The sequence below is a fragment of the Corylus avellana genome, chromosome ca1, assembly GCF_901000735.1.
Source record: "Corylus avellana chromosome ca1, CavTom2PMs-1.0".
NCBI lineage: Eukaryota > Viridiplantae > Streptophyta > Magnoliopsida > Fagales > Betulaceae > Corylus > Corylus avellana.
The window spans coordinates 9233687-9254334 of NC_081541.1; the positions used below are offsets into that span (position 1 = coordinate 9233687).

Genomic DNA, 20648 nt, shown 5'->3' on the forward strand with positions numbered 1-20648 from the left:
TGGTCGGTTAAAAAAGTGGAAGCTTTCATGTTCTAGTGTTTGTATGAGGTTCTGAAGGACACCATGCTTGACCACCGTAAACAAACCATATTATTCACATGCCCTAACAATCTGCCCTTCCACCTTTCCTTTACTCTCCGGAAGGTCTATTTCAATAATTTCCAAGACTCCAAGTTTTTCGATTGCTAGCTAGCGGGGTTGCTGAGGGTACGACCATAGTAACAAAGAGAGCAAATATATACATAACGATAATAAAACACACAGCAAGTCGTTGCACATGAGTTTGTAATAAATGGGGGTATACGTGCGAGAGATAGAGAGAGAGAGAGAGAGAGAGAGAAAATGTAAGAATTGGAATTTTAAAATAGTGATTATATATGGTTTTTTTTTTTTCCTAATTGAATGAGGGAAAGGACTACAGGGGAGGATCATTCATATTCCTGATCCGAATGCAAGATAGAATAGGCGATCATGTGGGAATGCTTCCTAAAACAAGATGGGAAGCTGCCCATTTAACTAGAGCATGTGCCCGAAAATTGGCACTACGAGAAACCTTCAAAGCATTCCAACTTTGAAAGGGAGCTAAAACTACTCTAATATCATAAATACAATTAGCAAAGTTCCAAGAAGAGAAGAGGGAAGGGTTGTTAATAGCTAACACCACTAGGAGAGCGTCACTTTCCAAAGACAGAAAATTACAACCAAAAGAGGCTACTAGTCAAGTGGTCAGCAAGGTAGCAAGGGCCTCTCCTTGAAGGGTATCTGGACAATTTAACCTTTATGTAGCAGCACCTACAATAGCACCCTTCTCGTCACTTAGCACAACAGTAGCAACAACAAAAGACCCCTTCACAGCAACGTCAAAGTTGCCTTTAATCCAACCAGCAGTAGGGGGCATCCGCAAAGAGGGAAGGGCTAGCTCTGACCAAGTCGAAAGATGAATATTAAAGGAGCTAGAGACTTCATAAATGACTTTGCTGGGGATAGGTTGCACCCCTTCATGGATAAGAAGGTTCCTGCATCTCCAAATAATATCCAAAATGAGAGCTGCAAACAGTTGAAACTTCCTAACTTCAACCTTAGTAATGTTGAAAATAGCCACAAGGGAGAGAATAGCAAGAATCCATTCTAAGATAGACAGAGGAAAAATCGGAAATGGATATAGACCAAGAGAGGACCTCCACAAAATTCTCGCCAAATCGCATTCCAAGGAAATATGAGAAAGTGTCTCCGGGGGACCTTTACAAAAGGGACAAAGCCAAGCTGCCCGATCCACACTAGCAACAAACCTACCAATCTTTGCTCTAGAAGGAAGAATATCCCATGCAACCTTCCATAATAAGTGCTTAAACCTAGCTTAAATTCTTAATCTCCAAAGGGAAGTCGAAGCTTCAGCAGATAAGGGAGAAACCCTGCCCCCCAAGGAAAGAGAGAGCTCATCGGCTAACTTCACTGAAAAAATTCCTGAAGGAGAGGGAACCCAACACCACTTGTCAAAGTGAGGAGAGAGAGGCAAGTGGATACTAAGAATATGTTGAACCGTAAGAGAATCAAAAAGATCCTCAATTGTGTAGGATGGAAGCCCCACCAAATTTTCATTAGGAATAGGCTTAAAATTAGGCATAGGCTTAAAATTAGGCATCAAGGGGATCCATGGGTTATTCCAAATATCAATATTCTGACCACTAGAAATAGAAATGCGGGCTCCCTGCTCCACTACCTTTCTATTCTTAAGGAGCCCTTTCCAAAGCCAAGAAGAGAGAGCATTAAAGGGGGCGTCCAAAAAGGAAACACCATGTTTGAGGTACTTTTACCTCTTAGAGAATCCACCCAAAGATGGGGCTAATTGGAAGTCATCTTCCAACCAAGCCTAGCAAAAAGAGAATTGTTAATGACTTCCATAGACGGGATACCTAAGCCACCCAAAGACTTAGGCTTACAAATATTATCCCAAGACAGAAGGGAAAGACAATGCTTTTTTTCTTGCGGATAACCCCACCAAAACTTTCGTATGCTGGAGTTGATAGAAGCACATAAGGACTTGGGGAGAAGAGACAAAGACATGAGATAGGTAGGAATAGCATTGGCCACAGACTTCACCAAAGTGGTTCTCGCAGCCTGAGAAAGAAGTCTAGCTTTCCAACATGAAATTCTAGCAAGAATTCTGTCTTTGAACTCAATAAAAGAGTCCTTCTTTCTCCTATGCATAAAAAGAGGAATACCCAAATATTTAGCCCGAGAGGGGATCAAAGCCAAGTGAAGAATTCCGTTGACATCATTTTTAGCATTAGAACTACAATTCCTACTAAAGAAAATAGCAGATTTGGATATGTTAATATGTTGTCCTGACCAAGAGGAATAAGTGTTAAGACACTTTAAAATCACCCTAGCTTCTCTTTTATTAGCCCTGGAAAAAATAATAACATCATCAGCAAACAAAAGGTGAGAATTAGGAGGACACATCCTAGCCATTTTGATGCCATGAAGAAGACCCAAGTTTTCTTCTCTTTCAATTAGTCTAGACAAAATCTTAGCTTCCAAAATAAACAAAAAAGGAGAGAGAAGATCTCCTTGCCTTAAACCCCAAGAAGGAGTGAACTTGCCAAAAGGAGCCCAATCAAGAAGAATAGAGAACGAAGAAATAGTAATGTATTGCCTAATCCATTGAATCCAAGTAAAGTTAAAACCCAACAGCTCTAGGATTTTAAGCAAAAATTCTCATTCTATAGAATCAAAGGCTTTCTCCATATCTAGCTTTAAAGCCACTAAACCACCATTCCCCTTTTTTTGCTTCACGAAATGAAAAACCTTATGAGCAAGAATGGTATTATCATGAATAGACCTCCTTTAAGAAAAGCTGACTGATAAGGAGAGATGATCTTGCTCAATAGAGGTTTAAATCTGTTTGATAGAATTTTAGAAATAATCTTGTAATTAAAATTAGTAAGACTAATGGGCCTAAAGTGATGCACCAAGTAAGGATTATCGACCTTGGGGATAAGGGCTATATTAGTGTGGTTGAACTCCTTAAGCAAAAAACTACCCCTGAAAAAAGATTGAACCGAATCTACAACATTTACTTTCACTATTGGCCAATAAGACTTGTAAAACAACCCAGTCATACCGTCAGGACCAGGGGCTTTATTTAAACCCAAATAAGAAATAGCCAAAAAAATTTCATTCTCATCAGGAATTAAACAGAGGGAAACATTCTCCTCTTCTGTAACAACCTTATCAACCAAACTAGTAAAGCTATAATCAAAAACCGGATGAGTAGAAGTAAACAAGGAACTAAAATGCTGCACCAAATAATTTCCAATATTTTCCCTACCACCCAAAATAGTACCTTCAGCAGTCTTTAAGGAAGAGATAGTTATACATGTGCCTACAGATAGTAGAAGCATGAAAGAATTTAGTGTTGAGATCTGTACAGGTAAGCCACAACTCTCTAGACTTCTGCTTCCAACGAACTTCTTCCCTCAGCAGTTGCTCTTGCAACTCATTTTGCAAAGTAGTCTCTCTTGCCACATTAACAGGAGAGTGGGGACTAGATTGAATCGCACAGATATCAGGCATCAATGCTTTTATCTTATGCTTAATATGGCCAAAATGATGCTGATTCCAAAACTTCAAAGCACTCTTCGTACTCTTCCATTTTCTGCTCAAAGAAAAAGTAAGAGAACCCTCAACCTCAGCCAACCAGGTATGCGCAACAACTAAATGACTGGACTAATCCCTAGTCCAGAAAGCTTTAAAATGGAAAGGCTTAGGAAGATTCCTGTAGGAACCAGCCGTGGAAATCAAAATGGGACAATGATCTTACTGGTTGCAGGAAAGTGGTTAACCAGAGAATTGGGAAAAGAATGAACCCAATTTTGATTAGTCAAGCCCCTGTCAAGCCTCTCCCTAATATTAGCCCTACCAACCCTACAATTGCTCCAAGTAAATCTATTACCCACAAAACCAAGATCCACCAGAGCATTCGAATGCACAAAATCAACAAAAATTGCCATGAGAAGAAGAACCAAAATCACGGCCACCTCTCTTCTCAGAAGAGGACAATGGAGTTGAAATCTCCTAATAACAACCAAGCTCCACCAAAAGAGTTACCCAACTTAGACAAAACAGACCAAAAAGCATCACGTCTCTGGCTAATATGAGGAGCATAAACACCAGACTAAAGCCACGGACAACGAGAAGGTTCTGAGTACACCAAACAAGAAATATAGTTCTTATCAAGACGGACAGGCTCAATATCCACACCATGCTTCCAAGCCAAGTAGAGACCACCTTGAAGACCTGAAGGAGGAACCTCTAACCAGGCTGAGAAACCCAAACCATACAGAGAAGGTTGAAAACGCGAAGACGAAACTTTACCACGCTCGTAGTTATGTCTATGGCATTCATAAAAGTAAAATTTATTAGAGATATTTTTATTTGTTCAAAAATTAACTATAATGAATCATTTCGCAATCTTAGAGAATTTTCACCATTATTATTATTTTTATTATTTTCAGTAATTGCTAGTTTTCACGCCACAATCATATTATATTGACGTGATATTGGTGTATTGTCCTAATTAATCCTTATATCAGTCTTTATTTAAAAAATAAAAAATTAAGGACTATTAACTCATGCCACGTTATTATAATTTATCCCCATAACCGATGGTGTATATGAGGATTGATTTTTTTAGTTGTGGGAACAAGGTGATGGGGTGACAAATAAAATTTCTTAAAATCCCTCCCCACATTAATAGCGTCTTGATTACCTTCCAATTGGACCATAAATAATACTATTTTGTCCCCCACCCCGCTTTTTTTTTCTTTTTTTTGACCTTTTTCACTCATCTCTTTTTTTGAGAAATTAATTCAAATCTTATACAATCTAAACTTGAGTTTATATATTAATCTTAATATATATATACCCACTCATATGCATGCAAATGCACATATTTCTAAATTCATATTCATAATTACAATAGTTTAATTTATATCAATTATATTACAAAGAAAATCTTTTCAAATAGTACTTAACGTGCTCTCATTATAAAGTTTAAAATAATTAAAATGAGATTAAAAAAATTATATGAGTCGAGCCAAGTGTATATTAGTTTTGCTTGTTTAATAAGTTTAAGCTGTATTTGTTTAACACCCACCCATCCCCCTTTCCATCTAAGAAAAATAATAACAATCTGGTTTTTTTTTCAAAAGTACTATTTATTTATATATTTCACTCGTTACTTATTCCAATATAAAATATAAATAATAATCTACTCTCATTTATTTTCCAAATGCAATATTAATATTGTTTATGTATTGACTCTCGTTAATCTTTATTTTAATTTTTTTTTTTTTAATTTTGAGTTAGAGAATCTCGATCAACACTATCTAAAATACATTATACATAAACAAAAAGTGTAATTCTCGACTTCGAGAATAACTTCTATAGTGATTGGGGGTTCTAAATTTGATTTTAAGTAAATAAATAATAAAAAAAAAATGATGAAGAATAAACTTAGGTTAGAGTTATTATTAAAGCGAAGGAATTCTTTATTCTTAACATAGCAGTTTGAAAGAAAAATTTTGCAACGCAAGTGTGACGGTTTAGAGGCCCAGTAGGTAGCTACAGAGCAGGACTCTATTCATGTGGCCCAATACGTCACGTATATTCTACACTTGATCTAAGCCGAAAGGCCGAGAAAGGAATGAAACTTGTCGTCACTCATGCTGTCTTTTATTATCCGTCTTGTCCATGCATGCGCTCGTCTGGTGCTGGAAATGTGGGACAAGACCACATTAACCTTTATGAATTACTGATTTTCTATTTTGAGATGAATTTGTGTATAATTGGCCGAACGAGAAAAAGATTTACTTTTAGCATTAATATTGGCAGACGTACGTTGTGACCTGTTAATTACCAGTGCAAAAATAATGAATGCTAATAAAGACATCAAATGCTCTCCATTTTCAGGATGACTTTGTTTTTTTGCAGATGTAATTTAGAGATATGAAAAACAGACCTCCTTATTTAAGTAAAATATACTATAAATCTAAAGATTCTTTTTTTTTTTAATAAGCTTCCAAAGATTCAGATTGTTCATTCAAAATGAACTACTTGAATGGATTTAAAAAAAATAATAATAATTCAAAATCTCTAGTTGATGTGGAAGGGTGCATGGGTTCTAGAGGGAAGGTGTTGTGAGAAAGTACAGTATATATTAAGAAGGTGATGTTTAGTCTTGTTTCTACTGATCCCAAAACATGAATATTTGTACAAAATTAAATTATTGTTATCATTTTTATTTATTTCTGTGGTTTGTAAGTCTCCAGCACCCTCCTACTCCTAGCTAGCAATACGACATTGTCAAAAATTCTGTTGAAATGATGTGGATGTTGTCAATTTCCTGTCATATTTGATGGCCCCTGCTTTGATTTATTGTGTTCACGATTGTAGTGGGACATTTTCATTTTCTTTTAATAACTCATACACCGGGTAAGAATGATTTCTTCTGGCCCAATTTCAAAGAAAACTTTGTCCATTGGTTGCCTGTAGTTAATTAGCTAATGAGCATCAAATAATGTTACCAATGGATCCATGGAGGCATAAATAAGGACACAAAACTTGAGATATAATAGGGCATTTTTCTTCCATGACTAAAACTACACTAGCACAAACTTTTTTTTTCCCATTCTAAGATTACAAGTCTACATCCTTTTCTAAGCACAAACTACGGGATCTATCGAGAGCTTTGTATACAGTACTTGATGCCCCTTCTTCCTACCCCCACTCCCCCCACAAAGAAAAAAAAAGAAAAAGGAAATCCACAAAAGAACCCTTCATATCTTGGAATTGCTCAATTCAGTACTCTTCTTTGCATGCCATGAAAAGGTCAAGACGAGTATCCTCCAGGCGGAGAGAGTATGCTGTTTTCTTGTATTCCGCCCAAGTGAAGGGCCTGTAGAGAGAGAGCCTGTTGGGGGCCACCATTTCTGGAGGTGCAGCTATCCTTGCTTGTAGGGGTGGAGCCCCAAAGAAGGCCATCGACATTCTAGACTTGCGCGAGTATGTTAGGGCCCTGTGTCGCACGCTCACAAGTCTCCCATTTGTCATAGCCTTCAATTACACAAAAACAAACGCACAATATTATATCATTAATTGTTATATAATTGAAATAATTCACAGTAAAAATATTCAGGGAATATATATATATATATATATATATATATATATATATATATATAACTTGGGTGTCTTTAGTTTTTTCCAAGGGTTACAAATTGTTAGGAAAGAACTATTTAACCACAGATTTTTTTTTTTTTTTTTGAGAGAGAGAGACCTGTAACATGTCACCCACATTAACCCAAAAGGCAGTAGGGTCAGGAGGGACGGGGATCCAAACACCATCCTCAATAGAAATTTGAAGGCCACCGACATCGTTGGATCGGAGGAGGGTCAAGATCTGAGGGTCAGAATGGGCTCCAAAACCAACCTTACTATTAGCATAGGAGGAGGGTGAGGAGTCCCGATCGTTGGAGTCCACTTGTATAGGAGGATAGTGATTGAGCCTGAGGATTGAGTCACTATCAACGTCCCTGATGAGCCTGGTGAAGAGTGATCTATCAGAGACCAAGAGGCCCTCAGCCGTCAGATCCAATAGCTCACATGCCAGCTCCCTAACTGCTTCAACATATCCATTCACAGCAGAGCTGTCATAACGCAAACACAAATCACATTCACACATCAGTCAGAACTCAGAACTCCAGTGGCAGTCCCAGCGTACGTTAAACTCACACATGTCTCTGACTCTGATTGACCAGTGCTTTGCTTCGCCTTATCTGTGATAGTTATATAAATATATATATATATATATATATATATATACATATAGATATCAATTTTAGATTGCTTTTCTTTTCTATTTTTGGGTGTTTTCCGGCCTTTTTAGCTTTTTTTCATTTTGATTTGATTGGACCTTCCTGATGTATCTCTGTCTTGTCATTCTGACCGTACTTTGTACGATCTTCCTTTTTTGATTTTCTATTCATTTCTACCACCAAACCTAACTATCCCCCCCCCACACCCCCTCCCCACGCGCCACCTCGGACATGCATTACAAATTTACAGACCACCACCCACCATGCTTTAATTCCCTGCCTTGTAGGAGAAAGTTGAATATCCCCTTCTTAATCCCATTTCCCATGTGGCTCCAAATCCTTCTTCTTTTATATGCTTTTCACGTGTTTTGATGGTTTCATTCAATCATCTGTGAAATCCAGTTGCATATTTATTTTTAATAATTTGTTCAGCTAAAAAAGTTGCATGAAATAAATATACACTGCAATCTAGGAAACCAAATTCATGCGTGTGACAGCCTTTTCCTACAACTCAACCCTAACCAGCCAACATGTCATCCATCGGTCCTTTCCCAGAACCCTGCCACGCTATTAGCATAACGAATATATCCTGTTTAACAAGGGCAAAATCATAATGATTGTCCTCTCAAATACTTCCATAAAATGCTATACACTAAACATTATTTGTAAGCATGGTCTACACTACCATTTCTTATATATTTGTTCTCCTTATATATATATAGCCTGGCCGCCATGCAAAAATTAGTATAATTTAACAAAAACCTACAACTTATACATGAGAATCGCAACTAATATCAGATATCTCTCGTGTGGTTTTTTTTTTTTTTTTTTTTTGTCATTAATTTCAAGAACCACGTGACTTCTTCTTTTGTCTTTTTTCCTTGGATGGCAATGTAAATTTTTTTTCTTTGCCCATTACTCAGCTATTACCCACTAAAATTTTTGGCCTTAAACCCCAACCCAACACAAGCTCTGGCACTATTTCTGTTTGAAACTCTAATTAATTTTTATTAAATTTTCATCGACACATGATTTTTTATTCTTAAAATGATAGAAAAGTAGCTTATAGAATTATTCTCTGGTTGTGTGTCTCTGTTTAAACGTGTAATTTCTCTGCTTGAACGTGTAATTAATTATTATTAAATTTTGATCCATGAATAATTTTTTATTCTTAAAATGACATAAAAGTGACTTACGAGTAACACCGAGAGAGGAACACAAAGGCATGCAAGAACCATTGGAATGAGAAAAATAAAAGGAGGCAAGAGAAGTGGTAAATACCTGAATTTGGAAGGGTTATTGGAGATGGTTGTGGATCTCTGAGCGATGGAGAGTGGATTGGTATTAAGTGTGAGATATTCGACCTCTCCCGTATCTCCATTGAAGCCTATGTTCTTGCAACCATAGCCTAGAGGATCAGCCGGCCCAGCCCGTTGTTTTTCAGACAGTGGTAGGGAGAAAAATCTGAGGGCTTGTTCTTCTAGTTTTAGTATAACATCCTGCGGGACGCCATGGTTGACCACCTTAAAAAAACCGTATTCTTCGCAGGCCTTGACGATCACCTTTGAGACCTCCGATCTCTCCGCCGAAAGGTCCACTACAGGAAGCTCCATGGCTCGAAGTTTTTCGTTGCCAACCGCCGTTGGCGACGGTACCACCACCACCATCGAAATTTTCTATGCAGAGAGAAAAAGAAGCGAGAGAGAGAGAGAGAATGTATGTGAGGAAGGACGAGAAGGAAGGCAACGGAGTTTTGAAGAAGTGATAATGAGATATTTATGGGCGAGATAGAAAGAGAGAGAGTGGTGAGAATTGTAATTATAAAATATTGATGGGCTACGCATTAGGTCACACTCGTAGATTGGTCTATGACTTTCAGAATGGTCTATGGCTTTCAGAAAAAAATGTTGATTGGAGATATTTTTGTTCAATTTTTTTGTTTATGGGATTTTCGTGCAAAAATTAGGACTGAGATTCCCTTTTATTGGGAAGAAATTAGAAGTTTTTCAATTATTTATTGTGACTTTTTATTTTAAATTTAATAATCGATAAAATATTAGCAATTTTTGTATAAGCGAGGAATTAAGTGCTAACTTTTGTTTTACCGAAATTTAAATAATTTTATAAATTATTAGATGTAAAATAAAGGATCACAATTAACAACTGAAGAATCTTTAATTTCTCTCAAAATTATAGAGGATCCAGATTCCAAAAATTATTTGTAAATAATTCTTTCCCAATCTCATATTTTTTATCATTATTTTTTTGTATAAATATGTTGAGTAATGCTGTTATTAAAATATCAGCATTAATGCTGTAATTTAATTAACGGTTAAGATTGAATCACTTATTTTTAGAAGCTTTTAATATGAGAAAGAAAATGAAGAAAAATTTTAAAAAATTTAATCTTGATCGTTGATTAAACTACAACATACATACTGTTATTTTTATAAAAGCATGTAAACCAAATTATAAAAGTTGAGCCAAAATGATGTAACTGTTTCCAAGGCTCTTTTCAAAAATTTAGTTTCAAATTTCATGAGTAACGTTTTTATGACACATCAATTAATTGAAAAGAGAATAAAACTGATGAAACTAATATTGAAAAACCAATCATCAAGAAGATTCACGTATTGGGATTTTTTATTTTTTATTTTCTTTATAAACAGAATAAAACTGAATATTAAATCCTTGCAAAATTGTTTATTCTTTCATATATATATATATATATATATTTTTAATGGGCCGGGTCCAAATTCTAGAAAAAGTTCTGTGTTCATTAATTTTCGTGCCATCAATTTTTTTTGCTTGGTCACAAACCTTTCCCCATTTAATACTGAAAGATTTCCGGTGAATTAAGGAATCTAGGCTTTTGGTGAAGTACGACCAAAAAATTCTTTGTCCCTAAAAAAAGGTTGACTTTCTTCACTCGTGCTTGACTGGAATTAAATTCCCCCCACTCCCCGTCAATAACGTTTTTATTCTGCTTTAATTGGATAATAATAATAATAATAATAATTAATTATTATTATTATTTTGTTACTTTTATTACAACCTTTTTGACTTTGACCTTTTATAAATTACCTCTCTCTTCTTTCTTTTTTATTCTATACTTCTTGGGCAAGTAAAGCTTATTCTAGACCCACCCTTCCGTCTCTCTTCTTCTTATTCCACTCTTATTTATTTTTTTTAAAAAAAGCTTTCCACAAACTTTCTTGGAAAAAAGAATTGGGTTGATGTGATATAAATGTAAAAGAAACTTTAAAATTTTTGTGAGTAAAAAAACGGAAAGACTAAAAAGCCAAAAATTCAGAGCGTTGTAAAATCTAGAAACAAAAAGTGAGTGGAGCCTTTATATGTCTTTTCATGAGCGGCACCGCATCCCACACGTGTAGGCATCAAAGTGAAGCTTTATTGGGTGCTCTTGTTTCTAGATACCAACTTCATCTCACATCTCAAAGCCCACTTTCTCCAGTCTCCAACAACAACAGCAGCGAATGTAGCGCACAAGTCAAAAGTATATGTTTCTGTCTATATATTTGTAACCAAATTTCACATGTTTTCATTGTCGGTCACAGTTAATTATTAGAATTTGTCAGTAATTATAAGGGCCGGCTAGAGATTAATAAGACTAAAAAATAATAATAATAATAATTTGCTCAAAACTTTTTTTAATAATTTTTCTTTTTTTCTAATTTAAAACCTTTTTTTTAATTAGGCCTAAAATATTTTTTTCATAAAAATTTAAGACCTCTAATCATGATAAGTAAGTAATTTAAAAAATACTTTAATTTAATAATGCCATAATATAATAAGCTCATGGTAAAATAAGAATCAATTAACTCAGAAAAACAAATATTCTTATACTTAAAAAGAGTATATCTACTTATGTATCCGAAATTATTTGATATTGAAAGTTCATTTTAACCCTACCTAACCACCTGACCACTTTCCTTTCTTTTTCTTTCTCCCTTTTCTTCTCTACTGCCAACTCCCCTCTTATCTTCTTTTTTCTCTTTTCTTAGTTCCACTCAAAACAGAACGTGATAAAGAGAGATGAAGAGAGAGAGAGAGGGGTTGGGCGAGGGAGAGAAAAAGGTGTATCAGTAGGCTAAGGATTCATTAAAAAAAATTGGTTTTTTTTTTCGTAATGTTTATTTCTTTGCTTGATTTTTCATGTGGGTTTTTGTCAATTTTTTTGGTGGGTTTTGTTTGAAATAGGTGTATCAAAGACGTAAGGATTCATAAAATAATAATAATAATAATAATAATAAATAGAATAAAAAAATTGATTTTTTTTTTTTGTTTTTGTAATGTTTATTTCTGTGCTTGATTTTTCTGGTGGGTTTTATATTAGTTTTTGACAAATTTTTTGGTGGGTTTTGTTTGAAACAAAGGTGTATCAAAGAATCAAGTGAGGAAGCTACTACCATGATATGGATATTTTTGTCTTTGATAATTTTGTATGGGTTCTTGATAATATTTCTGGTGGGTTTTTTTTTTTTTTTTTTGGTTAGTTTGCTTTTGTGTACTTCAGTTCTAGAATATGTGCTTAACAGAGATTTGATGCGGTTCTTGGATTGATTCATCAAAAAAAATTGATTTTTTATTGTTGTGTTTATTTTTGTATGGATTAATAAAAATGAGAACTCTAAATATAATAATAATATTAAAATAAATATTATTTAATTAATATATAAATATTAAAAAGAAAAAAATACCCATTTAAAAGTTTCGCCTAAGGCCCCAAAAAACATTGAGCCGGCTATGGTAATTATTCATTATCCTAAGTTTAACTCCTCACGAAAACGGGATCGTTTGCTAATATATATCTGATGATTTTTGTATTTTTCTTTTTTGTTTTACTTATATCAGCAATATTACATATTAATTATCACCATAATATGCATGTATGAGGCACAGGTTGGATGTACGTACAATTGAGGCTTGTAATTAAATCCACGTTTCGAGTGGGTATAAATAATTAAAGAAAAGCATATAAAACTATACACAAACTATATGTGAAATGAAGCCAGTCGTAATAGGAAATATAATAAAAAAGAAAATAAAAAAATTCATAAGAAATGCTACATAATAATATCAAACTGTAGTTACCAGATTGATAATTGAATCACCAATCAAATTATAATAAGTGAGATATATTTTGAATATATTATAACGTTCGTTCAAACTCAAATTGGTAACGTATAAGTCAACTTGAATTTGAAAACAAGATCGCAACAACGTTCAGATGAATGTACCTTGGTAAATATATTAGTAAGGTAAGCAACTGATAGAATAGAATAATGACAAACAAAATGACAGCCAATTGTGGGTTTGTAAAAAACATCGTTGTAGGCAATTTGAACTATACTCTATAATTATCATAAATAATAAAAGAACTCAACCTATATTTTGTAAGAACCAGCATAGTGACAGCAGCTGGAAGGTGATGTCAACAAATACATTGTACTTAGCTTCAGTACTAAAAAGAAGGAAAAGAAAGAAAAAAAATCTGCAACTAGAGAGAGAGAAAAAAAAAACAAAAAACAATAGCCTAGTATTAGGGCCGGCCTGTTTAAAAGGGTCTAAAAATGTATTTAATACTCAAAAAAAATTTATTTGGTAAAAATTGAAAACGCTTTAATGATTCAAAAAGCACAAAAATTACTAAAATGCATATTTAGTTAAAGCTTAAAAAAAAAAAATTACCAAAAAATCTTTTTTGATTTAAAAATTCTATTTTTCGAACGTAATTTTAATCGGACTCTTAATTAAATTGGACTATTAGAGTAAATAAATTAAAAACAAAAAAAAAACAAAAAAAAAACCCAAAATAATAATAATAATAATAAAAGAAAAAATAAAAAGAAAGACTATTAAAGGACCAGGGACACCTACCTAATCTCCTACCAAAAGTAGATTAATAGACTTTATAGTTCGGGAAATTAAAAGTTGGGTGTTGACTCAAATAGAAGCGAGGTTTGCATTCCCATGCACTCCACAGTACATGCACACACTTCGATGCCAACGACCGACTAATTAAATCGGAAATGAAAGGACGTGCTTTTATTCGTTCAAAGCCACTTGAAGTCAATTCTTCCATGGATAATCATGCACTCCCACCACACAAACACTATTTAATTACTGCATTATCATTTTACTTAATTACATTTTAAATCAATAAATATATTTATCATTTAAATTTTTATAATTAAGTGGACCTATTTGGTCTAGTCATTTAATTATTAAAGCATTATTTTTACTGAAGGCTCTGTGAGAATGGTGACCTAATTATAATTAACAACAAAGTGCGATCTTAATTACCAAACTCAAAAGAGTGTCTGAGATTACTGGATCATCACTAAACACTATCCTCGACCAAGGCCTAATTAAGCCTACGGTCTCTCTCAAAGGAGCACACCACACACACACACACATATATATATATATATATATATATATAAAGATTATTAATTGGCAAAAATAGTCACCACGGACCAAGGTCACCCTCAGCAGTAGCAACCATGAGCCCAAAGTCCAACGCAAGAATAATACGTCAAAGAGATGCGAACCTTTTTTTATAATGCTACATACACAATAATTGAAACGTCAAAAGCGATAGTTATCCTCTTTTAATAGTTATCACTTAGACTTTCAGCTAAAAAAAAAAAAAAAAAAAAATCTGATAGTTTTGTTTAGAAAGTAATTAAACATTCTTTAAAAAAGTTAAAAGTTTATTTAAACAAGGGACTCATATTTTATTCCTGACCCATTAGATATAATTAGTTTATGTGAGCCTGAGTACAAATAAGTTATAGGAGACATTTTGGGATTTTCCAAAATACTTACAATTAAGATTTTTCAATAAATATGTTATGTTGTAATATTAAATAATTGAATATTGAAATATAGTCGCACTCTCTTGTAAACGTAGGCACATTACCGAACCACGTAAATCTGTGTTTCGAATCTCACTTAATCTCTCTTTCTTCAATTACATAGAACAACAATTGATATCAGAGATGTTTGATGGTGTGATTAGAACGTTATGTGATGTTAGACATATACTAGACGTAGAAAAGAATATGATTTAATTGGATACCTTAGACTCAAACGGCTATAGTTATAAGTCTGAATGTGGAGTAATGAAAGTGACTAAGGGGACGATGGAAATGATGAAAGAACAGAAAAGTTCAAAGAATATCTATAAACCGTTGGAAAATACAGTTGTAGGTAAAATTGCCTCTGTAGAGTCTGAGTCCGATTGTACTGTTTTGTGGCATATGCGTTGGGTCATATGAGTGAGCTGGGCAAGTTGGAGCTTCATAAGAGAAATCTGTTGAATGGTGTCAAAATGTGCAAACTTAATTTCTGTAAATTCTGTGTTCTAGGGAAACAAAATTATGTACAATTCAAGACAGTCACACATAAGACAGAGGGTATTCTAGACTATATTCATTCTGATGTTTGGGGACCAGTGCGGACAGCGTTACGGGGAGGACATATGTATTTCGTAATCTTTATTGATGATCTCTCCAGAAAGGTTTGGGTGTACTTCATCCGGCACAAATCAGAAGCGTTTGCCAAGTTTAAGTTGTGGAAAGTTGAAGTGGTGAAGTAGACTGGAAAAAGGTTAAGTGCCTCAGGACAGATAATGGCACTGAGTACACAAACGACAAGTTCAGGGATTTCTGTGAGCAACATGGTATAAAGAGACATTTCACAATACGCAAGACACCACAACAAAATGGTGTGGCGAAAATGGTGAATAGGTCTATTGCAGAGAGATCACGATGTCTCATGTTGAATGCTGGACTTACAAAAACTTTATAGGCAGATGTAGTAAGTATGGGATTTACTTGATCAACAGGTCACCAAAGGTAGAACTAGATAAGAAAGTTGTAGAGGAGGTGTGGACAGGTAATGAGGTAGATTACACTGGTTTGACAGTATTTGGTTGTCCAGCCTATGTGCACATACTTAGTGAAGAACGATCGAAACTTGATCCAAAGTCCAGACAATATATCTTTCTCGGATACGGGAACAGGGTTAAAAGTTACAAGTTTTGGGATCCAAAGGCAAACAAGACGGTGATCAGTAGAGACGTGATATTTGATGAAAATTTCATGTTGAATAGTACTTAGGGTAAAGAGCAACAGGTGCCAGAAAGTAGTAGCAGTGATAAGCAGGTGGAGTTAGAGACTCTTGTGCAAGAGAACACTTCTCAGGGTACAAAGACCTCTACTTCAGGAGTTAAGGAGCATCACACTATACCCACATATAGGCCTAGACGCACTATCAAGCCACCAACCAGATACAATTTTGAAGACATGGTTTTTTATGCTCTTGTCATCAGTAGCAAAGATCCTATTACTTTTCGAGAATCTGTCAATAACCAAGAGAAAAACAGATGGGTGGGTGCTACAGCGGAAGAGATTGAGTCTCTGCATAAGAACCAAACATGATATTTGGTGGAGCTTCTAGAGAGGAAAAGGACGGTAGGGTGTAAATGAGTATTCAAGAAAAAGGAAGCAATATCAAAAAAAAAAAAAAAAAAAGGTTCAAGGCTCGCCTAGTAGCAAAGGGTTATTCACAACAGAATGAGGTTGATTACAAGGAAATATTTTCCCTAGTGGTCAGACATACTTCCATCAGAGCAGTATTGGTGTTGGTAACTTATTATAACATGGCATTGGAGCAGATAGATGTGAAGGCATCTTTTCTTCATGGTGATTTGGATGAGCAAATTTACATGGAGCAGCCAGAAGAGTTAAATCAACCTGGATATGAGCATTTGGTTTGTAAATTAAAAAAATCACTTTATATGCTGAAGCAGTCTCCAAGGCAGTGGTATAAATGGTTTGACTCCTACATGATCAGAATTGGCTACAGGAGATGTGAATATGACTGTGGTGTTTATGTGAGGAGCCTTGATGGTTCATTTATTTTTCTGTTACTGTACGTAAATGATATGCTTATTGCAACTAAGAGTATAGTGAAGGTCAACAAACTGAAAGTTTTGTTGAGTAAAGAATTTGACATGAATGATTTGAACGCAGCCAAGAAATTTCTTGGGATGGAGATTCGCAGGGACATGGATGCCAAGAGATTGTGGCTATCTCAGACTAGCTATATGAAGAAAGTGTTGGAGAGGTTTAGTATGGAGAATGCAAAACTGGTGAGTACACCTTTGGTGAATCATTTCCTTTTGTCTACCTCACAGTGGCCAAAGATAGTTGAAGAAACTGAAGACATACCTAAGGTCCCATATGCCAGTGTAGTGGGGTGTTTGGTGTATGCTATGGTATGTACCAAGCCAGATTTGGCTCATGTAGTCAGTTTGGTGAGCAAATACATGGTAAATCTAGGGAGACAACACTGGGATGCAGTCAAATAGATTTTCATATACTTGAAAGGTACTATAAAGTATGTCATCACTTTTGTCAGACAGAAAAGTGATTGGTTAGTTGTTATGTATGTAGATACAGATTACACAGGGGATTTGGATGACAGGAGGTCAACCATGGGTTATGTGTTCACTCTGGTAGGATGACCCATATGTTAGAGGTCTATAATTTAGTCTACGGTTGCAATGTCCATAACTTAGGCGGAGTACATGGCGGCGGCTGAGGCTGCAAAGGAAGCTTTGTGACTTATAGGGTTAGTCAAAGAGTTGTGTATTCAATAAGGTGGAGTTCCGTTATATTGTTACAGTAAGTGTGTCATTTACTTGGCAAAGAGCCAGGTGTATCATGCGAGAACCAAACACATTGATGTGAGGTTTCACAAGATCAGGGAATTGGTTGCTACAGGTGAATTGTTACTTGAAAATATTCACACTTCTGAAAATGTAGCGGATATGTTGACGAATCCTGTTACCGCAGACAAGTTCAAGTATTGCTTGGACTAGACAAATGTCTTCAGGTTCTAGAAAGAAGAAGAGATGAGAGGAGACGGTATCCCCAAACCTATTAGTTCTCGGTGGAGGCCCAATGTTTGATTATCTTCAAAGAGGTAAATATTCGCCAAGGCGGAGATTGTTGGAACAAGTGGCTCATATTCTACTATTGGCCAATTGGGTGTAATTAGTTTATATGGGCTTGGTGACAAATAAGTTGTGGACATTATTTTGAGGTTTTTCAAAATACTTACAAATAGAGTTTTCCTATAAATATGTTATGTTGTAATCCTAAATCATTGAATAGTGAAATATAGCCGCACTTTCCTGTAGATGTAGGCACATTGTCGAACCACGTAAATTTATGTCTCAAATCTCTCTTGATCTCTCTATTTTTTCGATTTCATATTATTCATCATTATTTTTCATGGTAACAACATGGTTATTCTTGTTAAAAAAGTTGCTGAGATTTGTTAACAGGACGTATCAGAACCAAGTATATAATGACACGTGTTGAGTTTGCCTAAGTAAAACCCTTGGTCTTCTTTTCAACTCCATCGCCTTTGTGTGACTGTGTCTGTCGTTCACTCCTCGCTCAAATCTTCACCTAGTTGTGACCTGTAAAAATCATAAATAAATATATTAATCTGTTTAAATTTTAATAATTTAACTAATAAACGCATGAAAATACACAATTCTCGTGAAATAATAAAGTATAAATACCCCCTCTTATTCGTGTAACCAGGCTATTGAGGGAACAATCATATTCATAATTAATTGATCCACAGGTTGAGACTCGAGACTAATTAAGCAAACAATCACCTATCATGGTGTCTGGCGTCACTCACTTGCTGACGTACGACTTATTTCCAATCCAAAATTACTTCACAATTTTTTCCTTTTTTCATTATTATATATATATATCGTGGTGTCTGGCGTCACTCACTTGCTGACGTACGTCTTTTTTCCAATCCAAAATTTCTTCACAATTTTTTCCTTTTTTCATTATATATGTATATGGATGATGATCGGGTGCAATGTAATGAGCAGCTTCATTGGAGAAGGCATTCTGGTCTCATTTTGTTTGAACAAGGCAAATTTTATTGGTTTGAACTGTTTGTCTGTACGCCTGTCCGAGCAAATAGAGCCAAAGCATCTTCTCATATTAAATGGACCCATGTATGAAAGTTAAATATACATATGTATTTTTAAGCTTAAAAATTAAACTTTATCCTTACTAAAAATAAATTTGATCCGGCCTCATTTATATTTTGATCCCTAAAGATGAAAAAAATTATGATTCTTTCATGTTAAACTATCACTTATTCCAAAAGTTTAAGCCGATAGAAAGATAAATTTAATCACTCTCCCTCATGTGTGGGTTTAAACTCATTTTCAATAGGTGAGACCCAACATGTAAAATGTTTAATTTAAATAAAAATTATTTGACGGAGTCAATGTTCAAACTCAAGACCTTTCGTTTTGATACGATGTTCAACTACCATTTATCTCGAGATAGCCGAAAATTTAATACATCCCCGCTTGAAACTATGTATTGTATCATACAATAAACAATCCTATTCATGAAACCTTATATAATCCTATGATCTCTTTGGTTGGTGATGACGTAAGTGCCAGACATAAATGGAAGAAAAACAAATCGTAAATAGCTCTTATGTTGCTACGGGGTCAGATTTTGTATGGCTAGGATTTTATATGATTTTGAATTTCACATCAGACCGAATATTGTAACACACAAGCCCACCACCTAGCAGACGAGTTCCATGTTAAAAACGACAGTCTAATTGGTGTATATATAAAATTATGAGCATATTCTCTTAAAATAATTATAATTAAAAAAAAAATTGTATTAAAAAAATAAAATCAAGTCAGTCTTTTTTAATGCCTAAATTAAGCAATGGATGCTGATGATTCTCAACCCTAAAAGAGAAAAGAAAATGATTATAGGAAGATGAAGCTCCAAAAAGATGCTTAATTTGCTTCCCTCATAGAGATATGGAAATTACGTGTATTGGTTGAAAAGGATGAGATATTAATTAACATTCAAAAGGTTAATATTCATCCAATATAATAAGCTCTCCACACCATTTGTGCATATATAATGCAAATACACGCACTGGAGTCCTCAAGAGGCAACTCATTCGGCTGTGGACCACGCTTAATGAAGTGGATGTCACTAGTTCAAATTTTCCTCTCTCTTTCCTTGTGTGGACAAGTGAAAAAGGAAAAAAAAATTACACGCACTGGATGCAACACCCACCAATAAAACACTAAAGGAAATGGTGTTTATGAGCCATCGATGAAGATTCGCAGAAATAGGATGGATGAATCCTATTGGCCGGTCATATATTTAATTGAGATTATCAGAGTAGGATGAGCTTGGGAGTCGTATAAGAATGAAGGCTGGAAAATGAAAGAATAGATAGATCAATGAAAATGGTCCCCTGGGTAGGGTTGACAGTTGGGAAGGTTTTCCAACTTGTATTATATTAAACGACATTACTTTAATGATTAATCCCACGGCCGATCAAATGAACCAAGAGCCACATCATGGTCATCAACTGTTCCACATGTTGGTTTAATTTGGTCATATAATAAAATTTTGAAAACTATGTTGCAACTAAGATCATATATATATATATATATATATATATATAAAGACGCAATACAAATCTCTAAAATTAAAAAAATAAAAATAAAAAATAAAAAAAGGAAAGAAAGAAAGACGCAATGTATTCGTGTGGTTGGACTCTGTAATTTCGTAGCTTAAATGTATCTTTTTAAATAAAATTGTGAAAAGGACTTCTACTCGGTAGCGTGTTTGAAAAAAAAAAACCTCTATGGCTGGG

The 20648-nt window shown here is 34.8% G+C and overlaps 1 protein-coding gene across 2 annotated transcripts; it reads right to left on the reverse strand.

Annotated features, from left to right (window-relative positions):
- Positions 1-6653: 6653 nt before the first annotated feature.
- On the reverse strand, positions 6654-9606 carry LOC132167177 (gibberellin 2-beta-dioxygenase 2-like). 2 transcript variants are annotated; one of them, XM_059578083.1, is made up of 3 exons: positions 9159-9606; positions 7358-7709; positions 6654-7116 (listed from the first exon to the last, which is right to left on the reverse strand). In XM_059578083.1, exons 1-3 carry the CDS (start codon positions 9542-9544, stop codon positions 6862-6864), a joined length of 993 nt encoding a protein of 330 aa, XP_059434066.1. In that variant the 5' UTR covers positions 9545-9606; the 3' UTR covers positions 6654-6861. The 2 variants fall into 2 exon arrangements, with proteins under 2 accessions (XP_059434066.1, XP_059434065.1); XM_059578082.1 differs by having other exon boundaries at positions 7340-7709.
- Between the last annotated feature and the right edge of the window lie 11042 nt (positions 9607-20648).

Coding starts and splice junctions, on each gene's coding strand:
- LOC132167177 (XM_059578082.1), bottom strand. CDS start 9,544: ATGGTGGTGGTGGTACCGTCGCCAACGGCGGTTGGCAACGAAAAACTT. Junction 7,710..9,158: donor AATAACCCTTCCAAATTCAG/GTATTTACCACT, acceptor GCGTTATGACAG/CTCTGCTGTGAATGGATATG. Junction 7,117..7,339: donor ATGTGGGTGACATGTTACAG/GTCTCTCTCTCT, acceptor GTGTAATTGAAG/GCTATGACAAATGGGAGACT.